The 16,858-nt window shown below is 49.0% G+C and overlaps 1 protein-coding gene across 1 annotated transcript in view; it reads right to left on the bottom strand.

Moving 5' to 3' along the window:
* tut7 (terminal uridylyl transferase 7) overlaps positions 1 to 16,858 on the bottom strand; it is a 68,847-nt gene that overhangs the window by 28,109 nt on the left and 23,880 nt on the right. Inside the window, exons 12-14 of the mRNA XM_065026925.1 lie at positions 14,515 to 14,649; positions 12,506 to 12,683; positions 1,215 to 1,864 (exon numbers count right to left, since the gene is read on the bottom strand). Coding sequence (XP_064882997.1) covers positions 1,215 to 1,864; positions 12,506 to 12,683; positions 14,515 to 14,649 — 963 coding nt within the window. The remainder of the gene's footprint in view (positions 1 to 1,214; positions 1,865 to 12,505; positions 12,684 to 14,514; positions 14,650 to 16,858) is intronic.

Raw genomic sequence — 16,858 nt, 5'->3', positions numbered from 1 at the left:
CTTGAACAGTCTGGAGGTGTGTTGGGTCATTATCCTGTTGAAAAACAAATAATAGTCCCACTAAGCCCAAACCAGATGGGAGGCTGTATCTCTGCAGAATGCTGTGGTAGCCATGCTGGTTAAGTGTGACTTGAATTCTAAATAAATCAGACCAGCAATGAGGGACCGGTGGCAGTGTCACCAGCAATGCACCCCCACACCATCACACCTCCTCCTCCATGCTTCACGGTGGGAACCACACATGCAGAGATAATTTGTTCACCTACTCTGTGTCTCACAAAGACACGGCGGTTGGAATCAAAACTCTCAAATTTGGACTCATCCGACCAAAGGCCAGATTTCACCGGTCTAATGTCCATTGCTCGTGTTTCTTGGCCCAAGCAAGTCTCTTCTTATTACTGATGTCCTTTAGTAGTGGTTTCTTTACAGCAATTCGACCATGAAGGCCTGATTCACACAGTCTCCTCTAACTAGTTGATGTTGAGATGTGTCTGTTACTTGAACTCTGTGAAGCATTTATTTGGGCTGCAATCTGAGGTGCATTTAACTCTAATGAACTTATCCAATCCGGAAAATGTAACGAACTGTGAAAGTTCCTTAAAGTGCAGTCGCAAAAACCATCAAGCGCTATGATGAAACTGACTCTCATGAGGACCGCCACAGGAAAGGAAGACCCAAAGTTACCTCTGCTTCATGTCTTTGCTTATTTGAGCTGTTCTTACAAAAATACGGACTTGGGTCTTTTACCAAATAGGGCTATCTCCTGTATACCATCCCCATCTCCTGTATACCACCCCTACCTTGTCACAACACGACTGGGTCAAACGCATTAAAGGAAGAAAGATATTCCACAAATTAACTTTTTACAAGGCACACCTGTTAGTTGAAATGCATTCCAGGTGACTGCCTTATGAAGCTGGTTGAGAGAATGTCAAGACTGTGCAAAACTTTGAACAATCTAATTTAAAATAATGTTTGATTAGTTTAACACTTTTTTTGGTTACTACATGATTCCATATGTGTCATTTCATAGTTTTGATGTCTTTACTATTATTCTACAAAGTAGAAAATAGTAAAAAATAAAGAAAAACCCTTGAATGACTAGGTGTGTCCAAACTTTCGACTGGTACTGTACTTCAAGCATGCTGTTGTGTCCTGTATATTTCATTGGTTATACCTCGTTGAGTTGATCACATGCTCTCATATCTACCTACCTTTCCACGGGTGAAGGCCTGTCTGATGAAGCCATAGCAGAGACCACTGGCCCCCTCGTCCTTGTTGTCAAGCACATCCTGTTTGGGCGAGGCTACCTCCTCCTCGTCCATTGAACTGGGAGTGTCTAGGTCTGGCCCCTCCTCGTCTGAGAGAAGCTCCTCCGAGACCTCGTCCAATGGGAACAGCTCTTCGTCCTCCGTGTTCACACTGTCTAGGTGATGTCTGGGATATACTTCCTCATCTAGCTCTTCATCCTCCTCTTCCTCCTCCGATAGGCTGTTCTTCCCCAAATCCTCATCTTCTTTCTCTCCTTCGTTATCAGAGTCTGAAGGGCTCTCCTCCTCTTCCTCCACCATACAGTCAGAGTCCTGCTTAAAGCCCGCCTCTCCTTTCTGCCCATTGGCTGCCTGAGACTCCAGTTTGAGACTGCTCAACCCTGATTGGACACGGCTCACGCCACTCGGAGCCTTCTGACGAGGCCCTTGCTTGGCATTAGCTCCTCGAGGCCCTGCCATCTTGTGGTTGGCTGATGGAAGGCTGAGGGGCAAGGCGAAGTACTTGTAGGTCGATTTGAGGCAGTGGAGGATGTACTCGTACATCTGTTGGCTGTTCAATGTACGAGCCACGTTCCTCTTCACAGCAAACGGATCTAAAACACACAATTAAATCTCGTCTCAAAATCAGAACTTGAGTATTATGATTTGCAGTGCTAAACAACAGTGTTTCCCTTTACAAAGGCTATCTGGTAACCGCTGACACAGGTTTAACATCAAAGGGCTTTTCAGACAGCTGAATATCACAAGATCCCTGTTGAGTTCACCACCGGCGACGCCACCGGCCCCTCTAGTCCACGCCACCGGCCCCTCTAGTCCACGCCACCGGCCCCTCTAGTCCACGCCACCGGCCCCTCTAGTCCACGCCACCGGCCCCTCTAGTCCACGCCACCGGCCCCTCTAGTCACGCCACCGGCCCCTCTGTCCACGCCACCGGCCCCTCTAGTCACGCCACCGGCCCCTCTAGTCACGCCACCGGCCCCACTAGTCCACGCCACCGGCCCCTCTAGTCCACGCCACCGGCCCCTCTAGTCCACGCCACCGGCCCCTCTAGTCCACGCCACCGGCCCCTCTAGTCCACGCCACCGGCCCCTCTAGTCCACGCCACCGGCCCCTCTAGTCCACGCCACCGGCCCCTCTAGTCCACGCCACCGGCCCCTCTAGTCCACGCCACCGGCCCCTCTAGTCCACGCCACCGGCCCTCTAGTCCAGTCGCCACCGGCCCCTCTAGTCCACGCCACCGGCCCCTCTAGTCCACGCCACCGGCCCCTCTAGTCCACGCCACCGGCCCCTCTAGTCCACGCCACCGGCCCCTCTAGTCAACGCCACCGGCCCCTCTAGTCCACGCCACCGGCCCCTCTGATGATGATGAAACAATGATTTTTACTGTTAAAAAGTCCCTCTGTAAAGAGAGAGTATTAGCCAGCTAGCCAGAGTGGGAAAGTTAGCCGGTCCTGCTGTACGTGCTTGAGAGGTCTTCAGTGAGGAATATTTGTCACCGGGACAACGTGACCCGAAATAATTTAAATTTAAACGGACATTTGAGAAATTGACCGGACATCCATATTAGGACTTCCACCCACGATGCTCAAAATCACAGTTACATTATTGGAATCCATTTCAACAGTAGAAATGAGTGTTTAATTGAAGAGCAAGACATTGCATCTTTACTCCTCTTATAAAATCATAAATTAATATCATTTAAAAACAAGACAAAATAGTTAAGCCTAGAAGAACAAGTTGCCTACCCAGTCATAAAAACTTAAAAATACAATATTTGTATAATACAATTTGCAAACTACCTGTCCTATAGACTAATATTTATTATTTTATTAACGTTTTAATTATTAAATAACACACAGCTGTTTTTAAATGTAATCTATGCCTCTCTAATGTAATGTAGCCTAGGCATGAACATTGTAATTAGGCCTAATAAATAACACAACTGTCTAGGAACACCAGGGCCAGCCGGTCATGGCAAGAAGGGATGCACCTTTTGTAGCAGGTTAGGAAAACTGAGGTAGCAGCAGGTTAGGAGAACTGAGGTAGCAGCAGGTTAGGAGAACTGACGTAGCAGCAGGTTAGGAGAACTGACGTAGCAGCAGGTTAGGAGAACTGACGTAGCAGCAGGTTAGGAGAACTGACGTAGCAGCAGGTTAGGAGAACTGACGTAGCAGCAGGTTAGGAGAACTGACGTAGCAGCAGGTTAGGAGAACTGACGTAGCAGCAGGTTAGGAGAACTGACGTAGCAGCAGGTTAGGAGAACTGACGTGCAGCAGGTTAGGAGAGGTTAGGAGAACTGACGTAGCAGCAGGTTAGGAGAACTGACGTAGCAGCAGGTTAGGAGAACTGACGTAGCAGCAGGTTAGGAGAACTGAACTTAGGAGAACTGACGTAGCAGCAGGTTAGGAGAACTGACGTAGCAGCAGGTTAGGAGAACTGACGTAGCAGCAGGTTAGGAGAACTGACGTGCAGCAGGTTAGGAGAACTGACGGTTAGGAGAACAGCAGGTTAGGAGAACTGACGTAGCAGCAGGTTAGGAGAACTGACGAGCAGCAGGTTAGGAGAACTGACGTAGCAGCAGGTTAGGAGAACTGAGCAGGTTAGAGAACTGCAGCAGGTTAGAGAACTGACGAGCAGCAGGTTAGGAGAACTGACGTGGCAGCAGCAGGTTAGGAGAACTGACGTAGCAGCAGGTTAGGAGAACTGACGTAGCAGCAGGTTAGGAGAACTGACGTAGCAGCAGGTTAGAGAACTGACGTAGCAGCAGGTTAGAGAACTGACGTAGCAGCAGGTTAGGAGAACTGACGTTAGGAGCAGCAGGTTAGGAGAACTGACGTAGCAGCAGGTTAGGAGAACTGACGTAGCAGCAGGTTAGGAGAACTGACGTAGCAGCAGGTTAGGAGAACTGACGTGGCAGCAGGTTAGCTGGCGTGGCAGCAGGTTAGGAGAACTGAGCGGTTAGCAGCAGGTTAGGAGAACTGACGAGCAGGTTAGGAGAACAGGGTTAGGAGAACTGACGTAGCAGCAGGTTAGGAGAACTGACGTAGCAGCAGGTTAGGAGAACTGACGGTTAGGAGAACTGCAGCAGGTTAGGAGAACTGACGTAGCAGCAGGTTAGGAGAACTGACGTGAGCAGCAGGTTAGGAGAACTGACGTAGCAGCAGGTTAGGAGAACTGACGTAGCAGCAGGTTAGGAGAACTGACGTAGCAGCAGGTTAGGAGAACTGACGTAGCAGCAGGTTAGGAGAACTGACGTAGCAGCAGGTTAGGAGAACTGACGTAGCAGCAGGTTAGGAGAACTGACGTGGCAGCAGGTTAGCTGAGCAGGTTAGGAGAACTGACGGTTAGGAGCAGCAGGTTAGGAGAACTTAGACGTAGCAGCAGGTTAGGAGAACTGACGTAGCAGCAGGTTAGGAGAACTGACGTAGCAGCAGGTTAGAGAACTGAGCAGGTTAGCAGCAGGTTAGGAGAACTGACGGTTAGCAGCAGGTTAGGAGAACTGACGTGGCAGCAGGTTAGAGAACTGACGCAGGTTAGAGCAGCAGGTTAGGAGAACTGACGAGCAGCAGGTTAGGAGAACTGACGTAGCAGCAGGTTAGCAGCAGGTTAGGAGAACTGACGTAGCAGCAGGTTAGGAGAACTGACGTAGCAGCAGGTTAGGAGAACTGAGAACTGACGTAGCAGCAGGTTAGAGAGAACTTAGAGAACTGACGCAGCAGGTTAGGAGAACTGGAGAACGTGAGCAGCAGGTTAGGAGAACTGACGTAGCAGCAGGTTAGGAGAACTGACGAGCAGCAGGTTAGGAGAACTGAGCGTGAGCAGCAGGTTAGGAGAACTGACGTAGCAGCAGGTTAGGAGAACTGACGTAGCAGCAGGTTAGGAGAACTGACGTGGCAGCAGGTTAGAGAACTGACGTGGCAGCAGGTTAGGAGAACTGACGTAGCAGCAGGTTAGGAGAACTGACGTAGCAGCAGGTTAGAGAACTGACGCAGGTTAGGAGAACTGAAGCAGCAGGTTAGAGAACTGACGAGCAGCAGGTTAGGAGAACTGACGTAGCAGCAGGTTAGGAGAACTGACGTAGCAGCAGGTTAGGAGAACTGACGTGGCAGCAGGTTAGGAGAACTGACGTAGCAGCAGGTTAGGAGAACTGACGTAGCAGCAGGTTAACTGAGAAACTGACGTTAGCAGCAGGTTAGGAGAACTGACGTGGCAGCAGGTTAGGAGAACTGACGTTAGAGAACAGCAGGGTTAGAGAACTGACGTAGCAGCAGGTTAGGAGAACTGACGTAGCAGCAGGTTAGGAGAACTGACGGCAGCAGGTTAGGAGAACTGACGTAGCAGCAGGTTAGGAGAACTGACGTAGCAGCAGGTTAGGAGAACTGACGTAGCAGCAGGTTAGGAGAACTGACGTAGCAGCAGGTTAGGAGAAGCTTAGAGAACTGACGTGGCAGCAGGTTAGGAGAACTGACGTAGCAGCAGGTTAGGAGAACTGACGTAGCAGCAGGTTAGGAGAACTGACGTAGCAGCAGGTTAGAGAACTGAGAACTTAGAGAACTGACGTGCAGCAGGTTAGGAGAACTGACGTAGCAGCAGGTTAGGAGAACTGACAGCAGGTTAGGAGAACTGACGTGCAGCAGGTTAGGAGAACTGACGTAGCAGCAGGTTAGGAGAACTGACGTAGCAGCAGGTTAGGAGAACTGACGTGGCAGCAGGTTAGGAGAACTGACGTAGCAGCAGGTTAGGAGAACTGACGTAGCAGCAGGTTAGAGAACTGACGTGCAGCAGGTTAGAGAACTGACGTAGCAGCAGGTTAGGAGAACTGACGTAGCAGCAGGTTAGGAGAACTGACGTGAGCAGCAGGTTAGGAGAACTGACGTAGCAGCAGGTTAGGAGAACTGACGTAGCAGCAGGTTAGGAGAACTGACGTAGCAGCAGGTTAGGAGAACTGACGTAGCAGCAGGTTAGGAGAACTGACGTAGCAGCAGGTTAGGAGAACTGACGTAGCAGCAGGTTAGGAGAACTGACGTAGCAGCAGGTTAGGAGAACTGACGTAGCAGCAGGTTAGGAGAACTGACGTAGCAGCAGGTTAGGAGAACTGGTTAGTGACGCAGCAGGTTAGCAGGTTAGAGAACAGGGTTAGGAGAACTGACGGTTAGGAGCAGCAGGTTAGAGAACTGACGTAGCAGCAGGTTAGAGAACTGAACTTAGGAGAACTGGATAACACAATAACAGCACTTAAAAAGTTGAACGGGGCCGAAATTTGACGAACTGACTTGTTGGGAAGGTGTCATCCTATGACGATGCCTTGTTGAAAGTCACCGAGCTCTTCAGTAAGGCTATTCTACTGCCAATGTTTGTCTATGGAGATTGCATGGCGGTGTGTTCGAGTTTATACACCTGTCAGCAAAGGGTGAGGCTGAAATAGCCAAATCCACTAATTTGTAGTGTTGTTCCACACGGTAAGTCAGTACTGATGTTGACTGGTTTCCTTATATGAACTGTAATGCAGTCAAATCTTTGAAATTGTTGCACGTTAAAAATGTTGTTCAGCGTACATGGTAATAATAATAGAAAAACATTTATTTATTTATATATATATACAAAATGTTAACCTCACTTGGATAAGGGGCAGTATTCTAACGTCCAGATGAAGAGCATGCCCAAAGTAAACTGCATGTTACTCAGGCCCAGAAGCTAGGATATGCATATAATTGGTTATATTTGGATAGAAAACACTCTAAAGTTTCTAAAAACATTGAAATTATGTCTGTGAGTATAACAGAACTGATATGGCAGGCGAAACACCGAAGACACTATTTTATTTTAGTGTATTACACTTGTGATTTAATGGAAGTTAAATATTTATAATACCGTAGTTTGAATTTCGCGCTCTGCAATTTCACAGGATGTTGGCCTACCCTCCCACGCTACTACCCTCCCACGCTACCCTCCCACGCTACCCTCCCACCTGCCCATAAGAAGTTAAGTCCCACAGGCAGTCCCAACACAGGACATAATGACATGAAAGGGAATTCTGACAGTGTAAAAGGCCCTTAGTTGACTGTAAAATGTTGTATTCTTTACCCATTTAAAGAGAAACAAGATTAAGATTAAAGATTCTCTCAGAGGACCCAACATGGGTCCCGGACACCAAGTTTGGGAACCAGTGTGCTACTAACCTCTCTCCCTGCTTGCTTCAATGCCCCCTCTCTCGGTGTAGAACCTCTCCCTGCTTGCTTCAATGCCCCCTCTCTCTGTGTAGAACCTCTCTCCCTGCTTGCTTCAATGCTTCGTCTCTCGGTGTAGAACCTCTCCCTGCTTGCTTCAATGCTTTGTCTCTCTGTGTAGAACCTCTCCCTGCTTGCTTCAATGCTTTGTCTCTCTGTGTAGAACCTCTCCCTCCTGCTTCCTCTCTCTGTGTAGAACCTCTCAATGCTTCCTCTCTCTGTTGCTTCAATGCTTCCTCTCTCTGTGTAGAACCTCTCTCCCTGCTTGCTTCAATGCTTTGTCTCTCTGTGTAGAACCTCTCCCTGCTTGCTTCAATGCTTCCTCTCTCTGTGTAGAACCTCTCTCCCTGCTTGCTTCAATGCTTTGTCTCTCTGTGTAGAACCTCTCCCTGCTTGCTTCAATGCTTCCTCTCTCTGTGTAGAACCTCTCTCCCTGCTTGCTTGAATGCTTTGTCTCTCTGTGTAGAACCTCTCCCTGCTTGCTTCAATGCCCCCTCTCTCGGTGTAGAACCTCTCCCTGCTTGCTTCAATGCTTCGTCTCTCTGTGTAGAACCTCTCCCTGCTTGCTTCAATGCTTCATCTCTCTGTGTAGAACCTCTCTCCCTGCTTGCTTCAATGCTTAATCTCTCTGTGTAGAACCTCTCTCCCTGCTTGCTTCAATGCTTTGTCTCTCTGTGTAGAAACTCTCCCTGCTTGCTTCAATGCTTTTTCTCTCTGTGTAGAACCTCTCTCCCTGCTTGCTTCAATGCTTTTTCTCTCTGTGTAGAACCTCTCTCCCTGCTTGCTTCAATGCTTCCTCTCTCTGTGTAGAACCGCTCTCCCTGCTTGCTTCAATGCTTCATCTCTCTGTGTAGAACCCCTCTCCCTGCTTGCTTCAATGCTTCATCTCTCTGTGTAGAACCCCTCTCCCTGCTTGCTTCAATGCTTTGTCTCTCTGTGTAGAACCTCTGTCTCCTTCATTGCAGCCTGACTCAACACTGTGTCTCACTACTCTCTGTAAAGCAAAGTTATTTCGGTATGAGCTTAATTTCAGTCAACTGCTCCTGCTGAGGTCAGACTCCGTACAACATGAGCTTCTAACTTCATGCTTCTAGCCAGCTAGTTATAGCTAGCTACCTGGCTAACAGCCGGAGCCCTTGAGTGTGCTAGCTAGCTCAACATCTGACTGTAATATCATAAAGGCTTCTCCCTATCCCTGTCAACTGCCCGGCACCCTCCACAGCAAACCGCCAATGCCCCCACCATTTCTCCTTTACCCAAATCCAGATAGCTGATGATCTGAAAGAGCTGCAAAATCTGGACCCCCTACAAATCAGCCGGGCAAGACAATCTGGACCCTCTCTTTCTAAAAATGTCTGCCGAAATTGTTGCAACCCCTATTACCGGTCTGTTCAACCTCGCTCTCTGATAGTCTGAGATTCTCAAAGATTGGAAAGCTGCCGCGGTCATCCCCCTCTTCAAAAGCGGGTGACACTCTAGACCCAAACTGCTACAGACCTACAACTATCATTCCCTGTCTTTCTAAGGTCTTCGAAAGCCAAGTTAACAAACAGATTACCGACCATTTCGAATCCCACCGTACCGTCTCCGCTATGCAATCTGGTTTCAGAGCTGGTCATGGGTGCACCTCAGCCACGCTCAAGGTCCTAAACGACATCATAACAGCCATCGATAAGAGACATTACTGTGCAGCCGTATTCATCGACCTGGCCAAGGCGTTCGACTCTGTCAATCACTACATTCTTATTGGCAGTCTCGGCAGCCTTGGTTTCTCATGATTGCCTCGCCTGGTTTACCAACTACTTCTCTGATAGAGTTCCGTGTGTCAAATCGGAGGGCCTGTTGTCCGGACCTCTGGCAGTCTCTATGGGGGTGCCACAGGGTTCAATTCTCGGGCCGACTCTCTTCTCTGTATACATCAATGATGCCGCTCTTGCTGCTGGTGATTCCCTGATCCACCTCTATGCAGACGACACCATTCTGTATACTTCTGGCCCCTCTTTGGACACTGTGTTAACAAACCTCCAAACGAGCTTCAATGCCATACAACACTCCTTCCGTGGCCTCCAACTGCTCTTAAATGCTAGTAAAACTAAATGCATGCTTTTCAACCAATCACTGCCCGCACCTGCTCGCCCGTCCAGCATCACTACACTGGACGGTTCTGACTTAGAATATGTGGACAACTACAAATACCTAGGTGTCTCGTTAGACTGTAAACTCTCCTTCCAGACTCACATTAAGCATCTACAATCCAAAATTAAATCTAGAATTGGCTTCCAATATTGCAACAAAGCATCCTTCACTCATGCTGCCAAACATACCCTCGTAAAACTGACCATCCTACCGATCCTCTACTTCGGTGATGTCATCAAACTGGATGCAGTCTATCACAGTGCCATCCGTTTTGTAACCAAAGCCCCATATACTACCCAACACTGCGACCTGTACGCTCTCGTTGGTTGGCCCTCGCTTCATATTCGTCACCAAACCCACTGGCTACAGGTTATCTACAAGTCTCTGCTAGGTAAAGCCCCGCCTTAGCTCACTGGTCACCATAGTAACACCCACTCGTAGCACGCGCTCCAGCAGGTATATCTCACTGGTCACCCCCAAAACCAATTCCTCCTTTGGTCGTCTTTCCTTCCAGTTCTCTGCTACAAATGACTGGAACGAACAGCAAAAATCACTGAAGCTGGAGACTCATATCTCCCTCACTAGCTTTAAGCACCAGCTGTCAGAGCAGCTCACAGATTACTGCACCTGTACACAGCCCATCTGTAAATAGCCCATCCAACTACCTCATCCCCATACTGTATTTATTTATCTTGCTCCTTTGCACCCCAGTATCTCTACTTGCACATTCATCTTCTGCACATCTACCATTCCAGTGTTTAATTGCTATATTGTAATTTATCAAATCAAATGTATTTATAAAGTCCTTCTAACATCAGCTGATATCTCAAAGTGCTGTACAGAAACCCAGCCTAAAACCCCAAACAGCAAGCAATGCAGGTGTAGAATTACTTCGCCACCATGGCCTATTTATTGCCTTAACTCCCTTAACTTACCTCATTTGCACACACTGTAGACTAGACTTTTTGTTTTCTTTTGTTCTATTGACTATGTTTTGTTTATTCAAATGGTATCTGTCACACGCGCTGAATACAACAGGTTTCCTTTCCTACAAAAGTAGTTTGAAATGTTTGGACAAAGCTTATAAGTATATGTATGTAGTCATGTTGGAACCTGTGTTTTCTGGATCAAACGCACCAAATAAATTGACATTTTGGATATATATAGACGGAATTAATCTAACAAAAGGATAATTTGAGATGTTTATGGGACATATTGGAGTGCCAACAAAGGGCTAAGAAGCTCGTCAAAGGTAAGGCATGAATTATATCTTTATTTCTGCAACAAATATGATGGCTGTGTTTGTTTGCTTGGGTGCTATCGTCAGAAGCATTGTTTGCGTCAAAGATGATAGCATTGTTTGGCATGAATTATATCTTTATTTCTGCGTTTTGTTTGTTGGGTGCTATCGCGATAATAGCATTGTTTCGAAGGTTGAAATAATGATGGTCTGTGTTTGTTTGCTTGGGTTGTTTGCTTGGGTGCTATCGTCAGATGATGGCATTGTTTGCTTGGTGCTATGAGATGATGGCATTGTTTGCTTGGGTGCTATCGTCAGATGATAGCATTGTTTGCTTGGGTGCTATCGTCAGATAATAGCATTGTTTGCTTGGGTGCTATCGTCAGATGATAGCATTGTTTGCTTGGGTGCTATCGTCAGATGATAGCATTGTTTGCTTGGGTGCTATCGTCAGATGATAGCATTGTTTGCTTGGGTGCTATCGTCAGATGATAGCATTGTTTGCTTGGGTGCTATCGTCAGATGATAGCATTGTTTGCTTTCGCCGTAAAGCATTTTTGAAATCTGACACGTTGGCTGGATTCACAACAAGTGTAACTTTAATTTAGTTGAATTGAATGTGTGATTTCATGAAAGTTTAATCTTTATAGTAATTTAAAGGAATTTGGCGCTCTGCATTGTTACTGGATGTTGGCCAGTTGGGACCGTCCCACATATCCCAGAGGTTAAGAACAAATTCTTATTTTCGATGACGGCCTAGGAACAGTGGGTAAACTGCCTTGTTCAGGGGCAGAACGACAGATTTGTACCTTGTCAACTCTGGGATTCGAACTTGCAACCTTTCGGTTACTAGTCCAACGCTCTAACCACTAGGCTACCCTGCCGCCCCTTTTGAGCGAACTTATTGATGGTGTTGGAGTCGTGCCTGGCCGTGCAGTCATGGGTGAATAGGGAGTACAGGAGGGGACTGAGCACGCACCCCCAAGGGGCCCCTGTGTTGAGGATCAGCGTGGCGATGTGTTGTTACCAACACTTACCACCTGGGGGCGGACCGTTAGGAAGTCCAGGATCCAGTTGCAGAGGGAGGTGTTAAGTCCCAGGGTCCTTAGCTTATTGATGAGCATTAAGGGCACTATGGTGTTGAACGCTGGGCTGTAGTCAATTGAACAGCATTCTCACGTAGGTGTTCCTCTTGTCAACCCCCCGCCGTTCGGCCTTCATTGAAAATTAATGGGCCACCCCACGCTGTCTGCCAACGCCTTAATTAAGAGTGAAAATATAGGACCTCCATTTTTTTGAAACCTTTATTTAACTAGGCAAGTCAGTTAAGAACAAATTCTTATTTTCAATGACAGATTTGTACCTTGTCAGCTCGGGGATTTGAACTTAAAACCTTCCGGTTACTAGTCCAGCGCTCTAACCACTAGGCTACCCTGCCGCCCTCAATCTGGCCTCCCTGGAGAATATGACACATGTAACTACACTAGGCTGCTGGTTGGTCAGGCTGAACCCCCCTCCCTCCGGATATCCGGTTCCAAGGACCAAGGAAAATAGATACCAATGCTAGAACATATTTGGTAGTGGAGTTCGATGGTTTGACAGGTGAATGGTAAAAAGGTCAAAGTTCGTACCCTCCACGGCAATGCGTTTCTTGGGCCAGTCCTTGGCGTCCCGTGATAAGACGAGGCTGGTGCGCACGCTGATGACACACTCCGTCATGTTGAACTCCAGCGAATAAAAACGCAGCATCTCCACCCACAGAAGACCCACCGATGGTGGAGATACAGCGCTCTGGAACACCAGAGGAGCCTGGAGAAACACAAGCACTTGTTACTCTGGAACACCAGAGGAGCCTGGAGAAAGACAAGCACTTGTTACTCTGGAACACCAGAGGAGCCTGGAGAAACACAAGCACTTGTTACTCTGGAACACCAGAGGAGCCTGGAGAAAGACAAGCACTTGTTACTCTGGAACACCAGAGGAGCCTGGAGAAACACAAGCACTTGTTACTCTGGAACACCAGAGGAGCCTGGAGAAACACAAGCACTTGTTACTCTGGAACACCAGAGGAGCCTGGAGAAAGACAAGCACTTGTTACTCTGGAACACCAGAGGAGCCTGGAGAAAGACAAGCACTTGTTACTCTGGAACACCAGAGGAGCCTGGAGAAACACAAGCACTTGTTACTCTGGAACACCAGAGGAGCCTGGAGAAAGACAAGCACTTGTTACTCTGGAACACCAGAGGAGCCTGGAGAAAGACAAGCACTTGTTACTCTGGAACACCAGAGGAGCCTGGAGAAACACAAGCACTTGTTACTCTGGAACACCAGAGGAGCCTGGAGAAAGACAAGCACTTGTTACTCTGGAACACCAGAGGAGCCTGGAGAAAGACAAGCACTTGTTACTCTGGAACACCAGAGGAGCCTGGAGAAAGACAAGCACTTGTTACTCTGGAACACCAGAGGAGCCTGGAGAAAGACAAGCACTTGTTACTCTGGAACACCAGAGGAGCCTGGAGAAAGACAAGCACTTGTTACTCTGGAACACCAGAGGAGCCTGGAGAAACACAAGCACTTGTTACTCTGGAACACCAGAGGAGCCTGGAGAAAGACAAGCACTTGTTACTCTGGAACACCAGAGGAGCCTGGAGAAAGACAAGCACTTGTTACTCTGGAACACCAGAGGAGCCTGGAGAAACACAAGCACTTGTTACTCTGGAACACCAGAGGAGCCTGGAGAAAGACAAGCACTTGTTACTCTGGAACACCAGAGGAGCCTGGAGAAACACAAGCACTTGTTACTCTGGAACACCAGAGGAGCCTGGAGAAATACAAGCACTTGTTACTCTGGAACACCAGAGGAGCCTGGAGAAACACAAGCACTTGTTACTCTGGAACACCAGAGGAGCCTGGAGAAAGACAAGCACTTGTTACTCTGGAACACCAGAGGAGCCTGGAGAAAGACAAGCACTTGTTACTCTGGAACACCAGAGGAGCCTGGAGAAAGACAAGCACTTGTTACACACAGTGACAATATTATGTTTAACAGGGTCTATATGTGAGCACCAGGCTGACCACCCGCCCCCCACAGGGTGTAGTTACCCCCCTCCCCCCACAGGGTGTAGTTACCCCCCACAGGGTGTAGTTACCCCCTCCCCCCCACAGGGTGTAGTTACACCCCCCCCCCCACAGGGTGTAGTTACCCCCTCCCCCCACAGGGTGTAGTTACCCCCTCCCCCCACAGGGTGTAGTTACCCCCCCCAGGGTGTAGTTACCCCCTCCCCCCACAGGGTGTAGTTACCCCCTCCCCCCCCACAGGGTGTAGTTACCCCCTCCCCCCCCCACAGGGTGTAGTTACCCCCCCCCCCACAGGGTGTAGTTACCCCCCCCACAGGGTGTAGTTACCCCCTCCCCACAGGGTGTAGTTACCCCCCCCCCCCACAGGGTGTAGTTACCCCCCTCCCCCCACAGGGTGTAGTTACACCCCCCACACAGGGTGTAGTCACCCCCTCCCCACACAGGGTGTAGTTACCCCCCTCCCCACACAGGGTGTAGTTACCCCCTCCCCACACAGGGTGTAGTTACCCCCCTCCCCACACAGGGTGTAGTTACCCCCCCTCCCCACACAGGGTGTAGTTACCTTTCCCTCCCTGAAGATCGTTTCTGGGGGTGAGGAGGAGTCCTTCGAGACGGGGTAGTAACCCCAGTGGACGAAGCCATCCTCCATGTAGGTCAGACTGAAGTCATGTAGCCTGCTGATGGAGAACTCCTTTATCTGAGAATAAGGGGGAGAGGTGTTATGGTTAGATGTAGTACAGCCTGCTGATGGAGAACTCAGCAGGGTGGGTTGTTTCCTCTGCTGTGTGTGTGTGTGTGAGTGTGAGTGTGAGTGTGAGTGTGTGTGTGTGTGTTAGGTATTTTATTAGGATCCCCATTAGCTGTTGTGAAAGCAGCAGCTACTCTTCCTGGTGTTCAACACAGAACACAGAACACAGAACATAAAACACAGAACATTACTAGACAAGGGTTGTAAAACTTTACACATATTTGTAGAGAACCGTGCGGTACGAGGACCTCGGTTGGGTCCGCACTGCGCACCGGAATGAAAACGTTAAAACAAGGGTCCGCACTGCGCACCGGAATGAAAACGTTAAAACAAGGGTCCGCACTGCGCACCGGAATGAAAACGTTAAAACAAGGGTCCGCACTGCGCACCGGAATGAAAACGTTAAAACAAGGGTCCGCACTGCGCACCGGAATGAAAACGTTAAAACAAGGGTCCGCACTGCGCACCGGAATGAAAACGTTAAAACAAGGGTCCGCACTGCGCACCGGAATGAAAACGTTAAAACAAGGGTCCGCACTGCGCACCGGAATGAAAACGTTAAAACAACCATTCACTAAATAATAGACTATGCCTAAAATACATTGTACGCCTCCAGTAAATCTGAGCAGCCCAAAAATGGCTGTGGCTATTCCGTTACAACTAGAGCCAATGTGTACGGTGTGATCAAAATACTTCTGTTAATTGGCGCGTTCGAAAAACTGTCCTAATGTGAGACGCAGCTGGGTACTAGTTCTGTAGGACGGAGAGAGGGTAGGGTGGATGAACTGTCCTAATGTGAGGCGCAGCTGGGTACTAGTTCTGTAGGACGGAGAGAGGGTAGGGTGGATGAACTGTCCTAATGTGAGGCGCAGCTGGGTACTAGTTCTGTAGGACGGAGAGAGGGTAGGGTGGATGAACTGTCCTAAAACAGGCGCAGCTGGGTACTAGTTCTGTAGGACGGAGAGAGGGTAGGGTGGATGAACTGTCCTAATGTGAGGCGCCGCTGGGCTGTAGGACGGAGAGGGGGTAGGGTGGATGAACTGTCCTAATGTGAGGCGCAGCTGGGTACTAGTTCTGTAGGACGGAGAGAGGGTAGGGTGGATGAACTGTCCTAATGTGAGGCGCAGCTGGGTACTAGTTCTGTAGGACGGAGAGAGGGTAGGGTGGATGAACTGTCCTAATGTGAGGCGCAGCTGGGTACTAGTTCTGTAGGAAGAGAGGGGGTAGGGTGGATGAACTGTCCTAATGTGAGGCGCAGCTGGGGACGGAGAGAGGGTACTAGTTCTGTAGGACGGAGAGAGGGTAGGGTGGATGAACTGTCCTAATGTGAGGCGCAGCTGGGTACTAGTTCTGTAGGACGGAGAGAGGGTAGGGTGAACTGTCCTAATGAAGCTGGGTACTAGTTCTGTAATGTAGATGAACTGTCCTAATGTGAGGCGCAGCTGGGTACTAGTTCTGTAGGACGGAGAGAGGGTAGGGTGGATGAACTGTCCTAATGTGAGGCGCAGCTGGGTACTAGTTCTGTAGGACGGAGAGAGGGTAGGGTGGATGAACTGTCCTAATGTGAGGCGCAGCTGGGTACTAGTTCTGTAGGACGGAGAGAGGGTAGGGTGGATGAACTGTCCTAATGTGAGGCGCAGCTGGGTACTAGTTCTGTAGGACGGAGAGAGGGTAGGGTGGATGAACTGTCCTAATGTGAGCGCAGCTGGGTACTAGTTCTGTAGGACGGAGAGAGGGTAGGGTGGATGAACTGTCCTAATGTGAGGCGCAGCTGGGTACTAGTTCTGTAGGACGGAGAGAGGGTAGGGGTGGATGAACTGTCCTAATGTGAGGCGCAGCTGGGTACTAGTTCTGTAGGACGGAGAGAGGGTAGGGTGGATGAACTGTCCTAATGTGAGGCGCAGCTGGGTACTAGTTCTGTAGGACGGAGAGAGGGTAGGGTGGATGAACTGTCCTAATGTGAGGCGCAGCTGGGTACTAGTTCTGTAGGACGGAGAGAGGGTAGGGTGGATGAACTGTCCTAATGTGAGGCGCAGCTGGGTACTAGTTCTGTAGGACGGAGAGAGGGTAGGGTGGATGAACTGTCCTAATGTGAGGCGCAGCTGGGTACTAGTTCTGTAGGACAGAGAGGGTAGGGTGGATGAACTGTCCTAATGTG

Source organism: Oncorhynchus nerka, linkage group LG13 (assembly GCF_034236695.1).
Source record: "Oncorhynchus nerka isolate Pitt River linkage group LG13, Oner_Uvic_2.0, whole genome shotgun sequence".
In the NCBI taxonomy this organism is placed as follows: Eukaryota; Metazoa; Chordata; class Actinopteri; order Salmoniformes; family Salmonidae; genus Oncorhynchus; species Oncorhynchus nerka.
The sequence above is the reverse complement of the archived record's forward strand: the minus strand, read 5'-3'. Positions and strand labels throughout refer to the sequence as shown.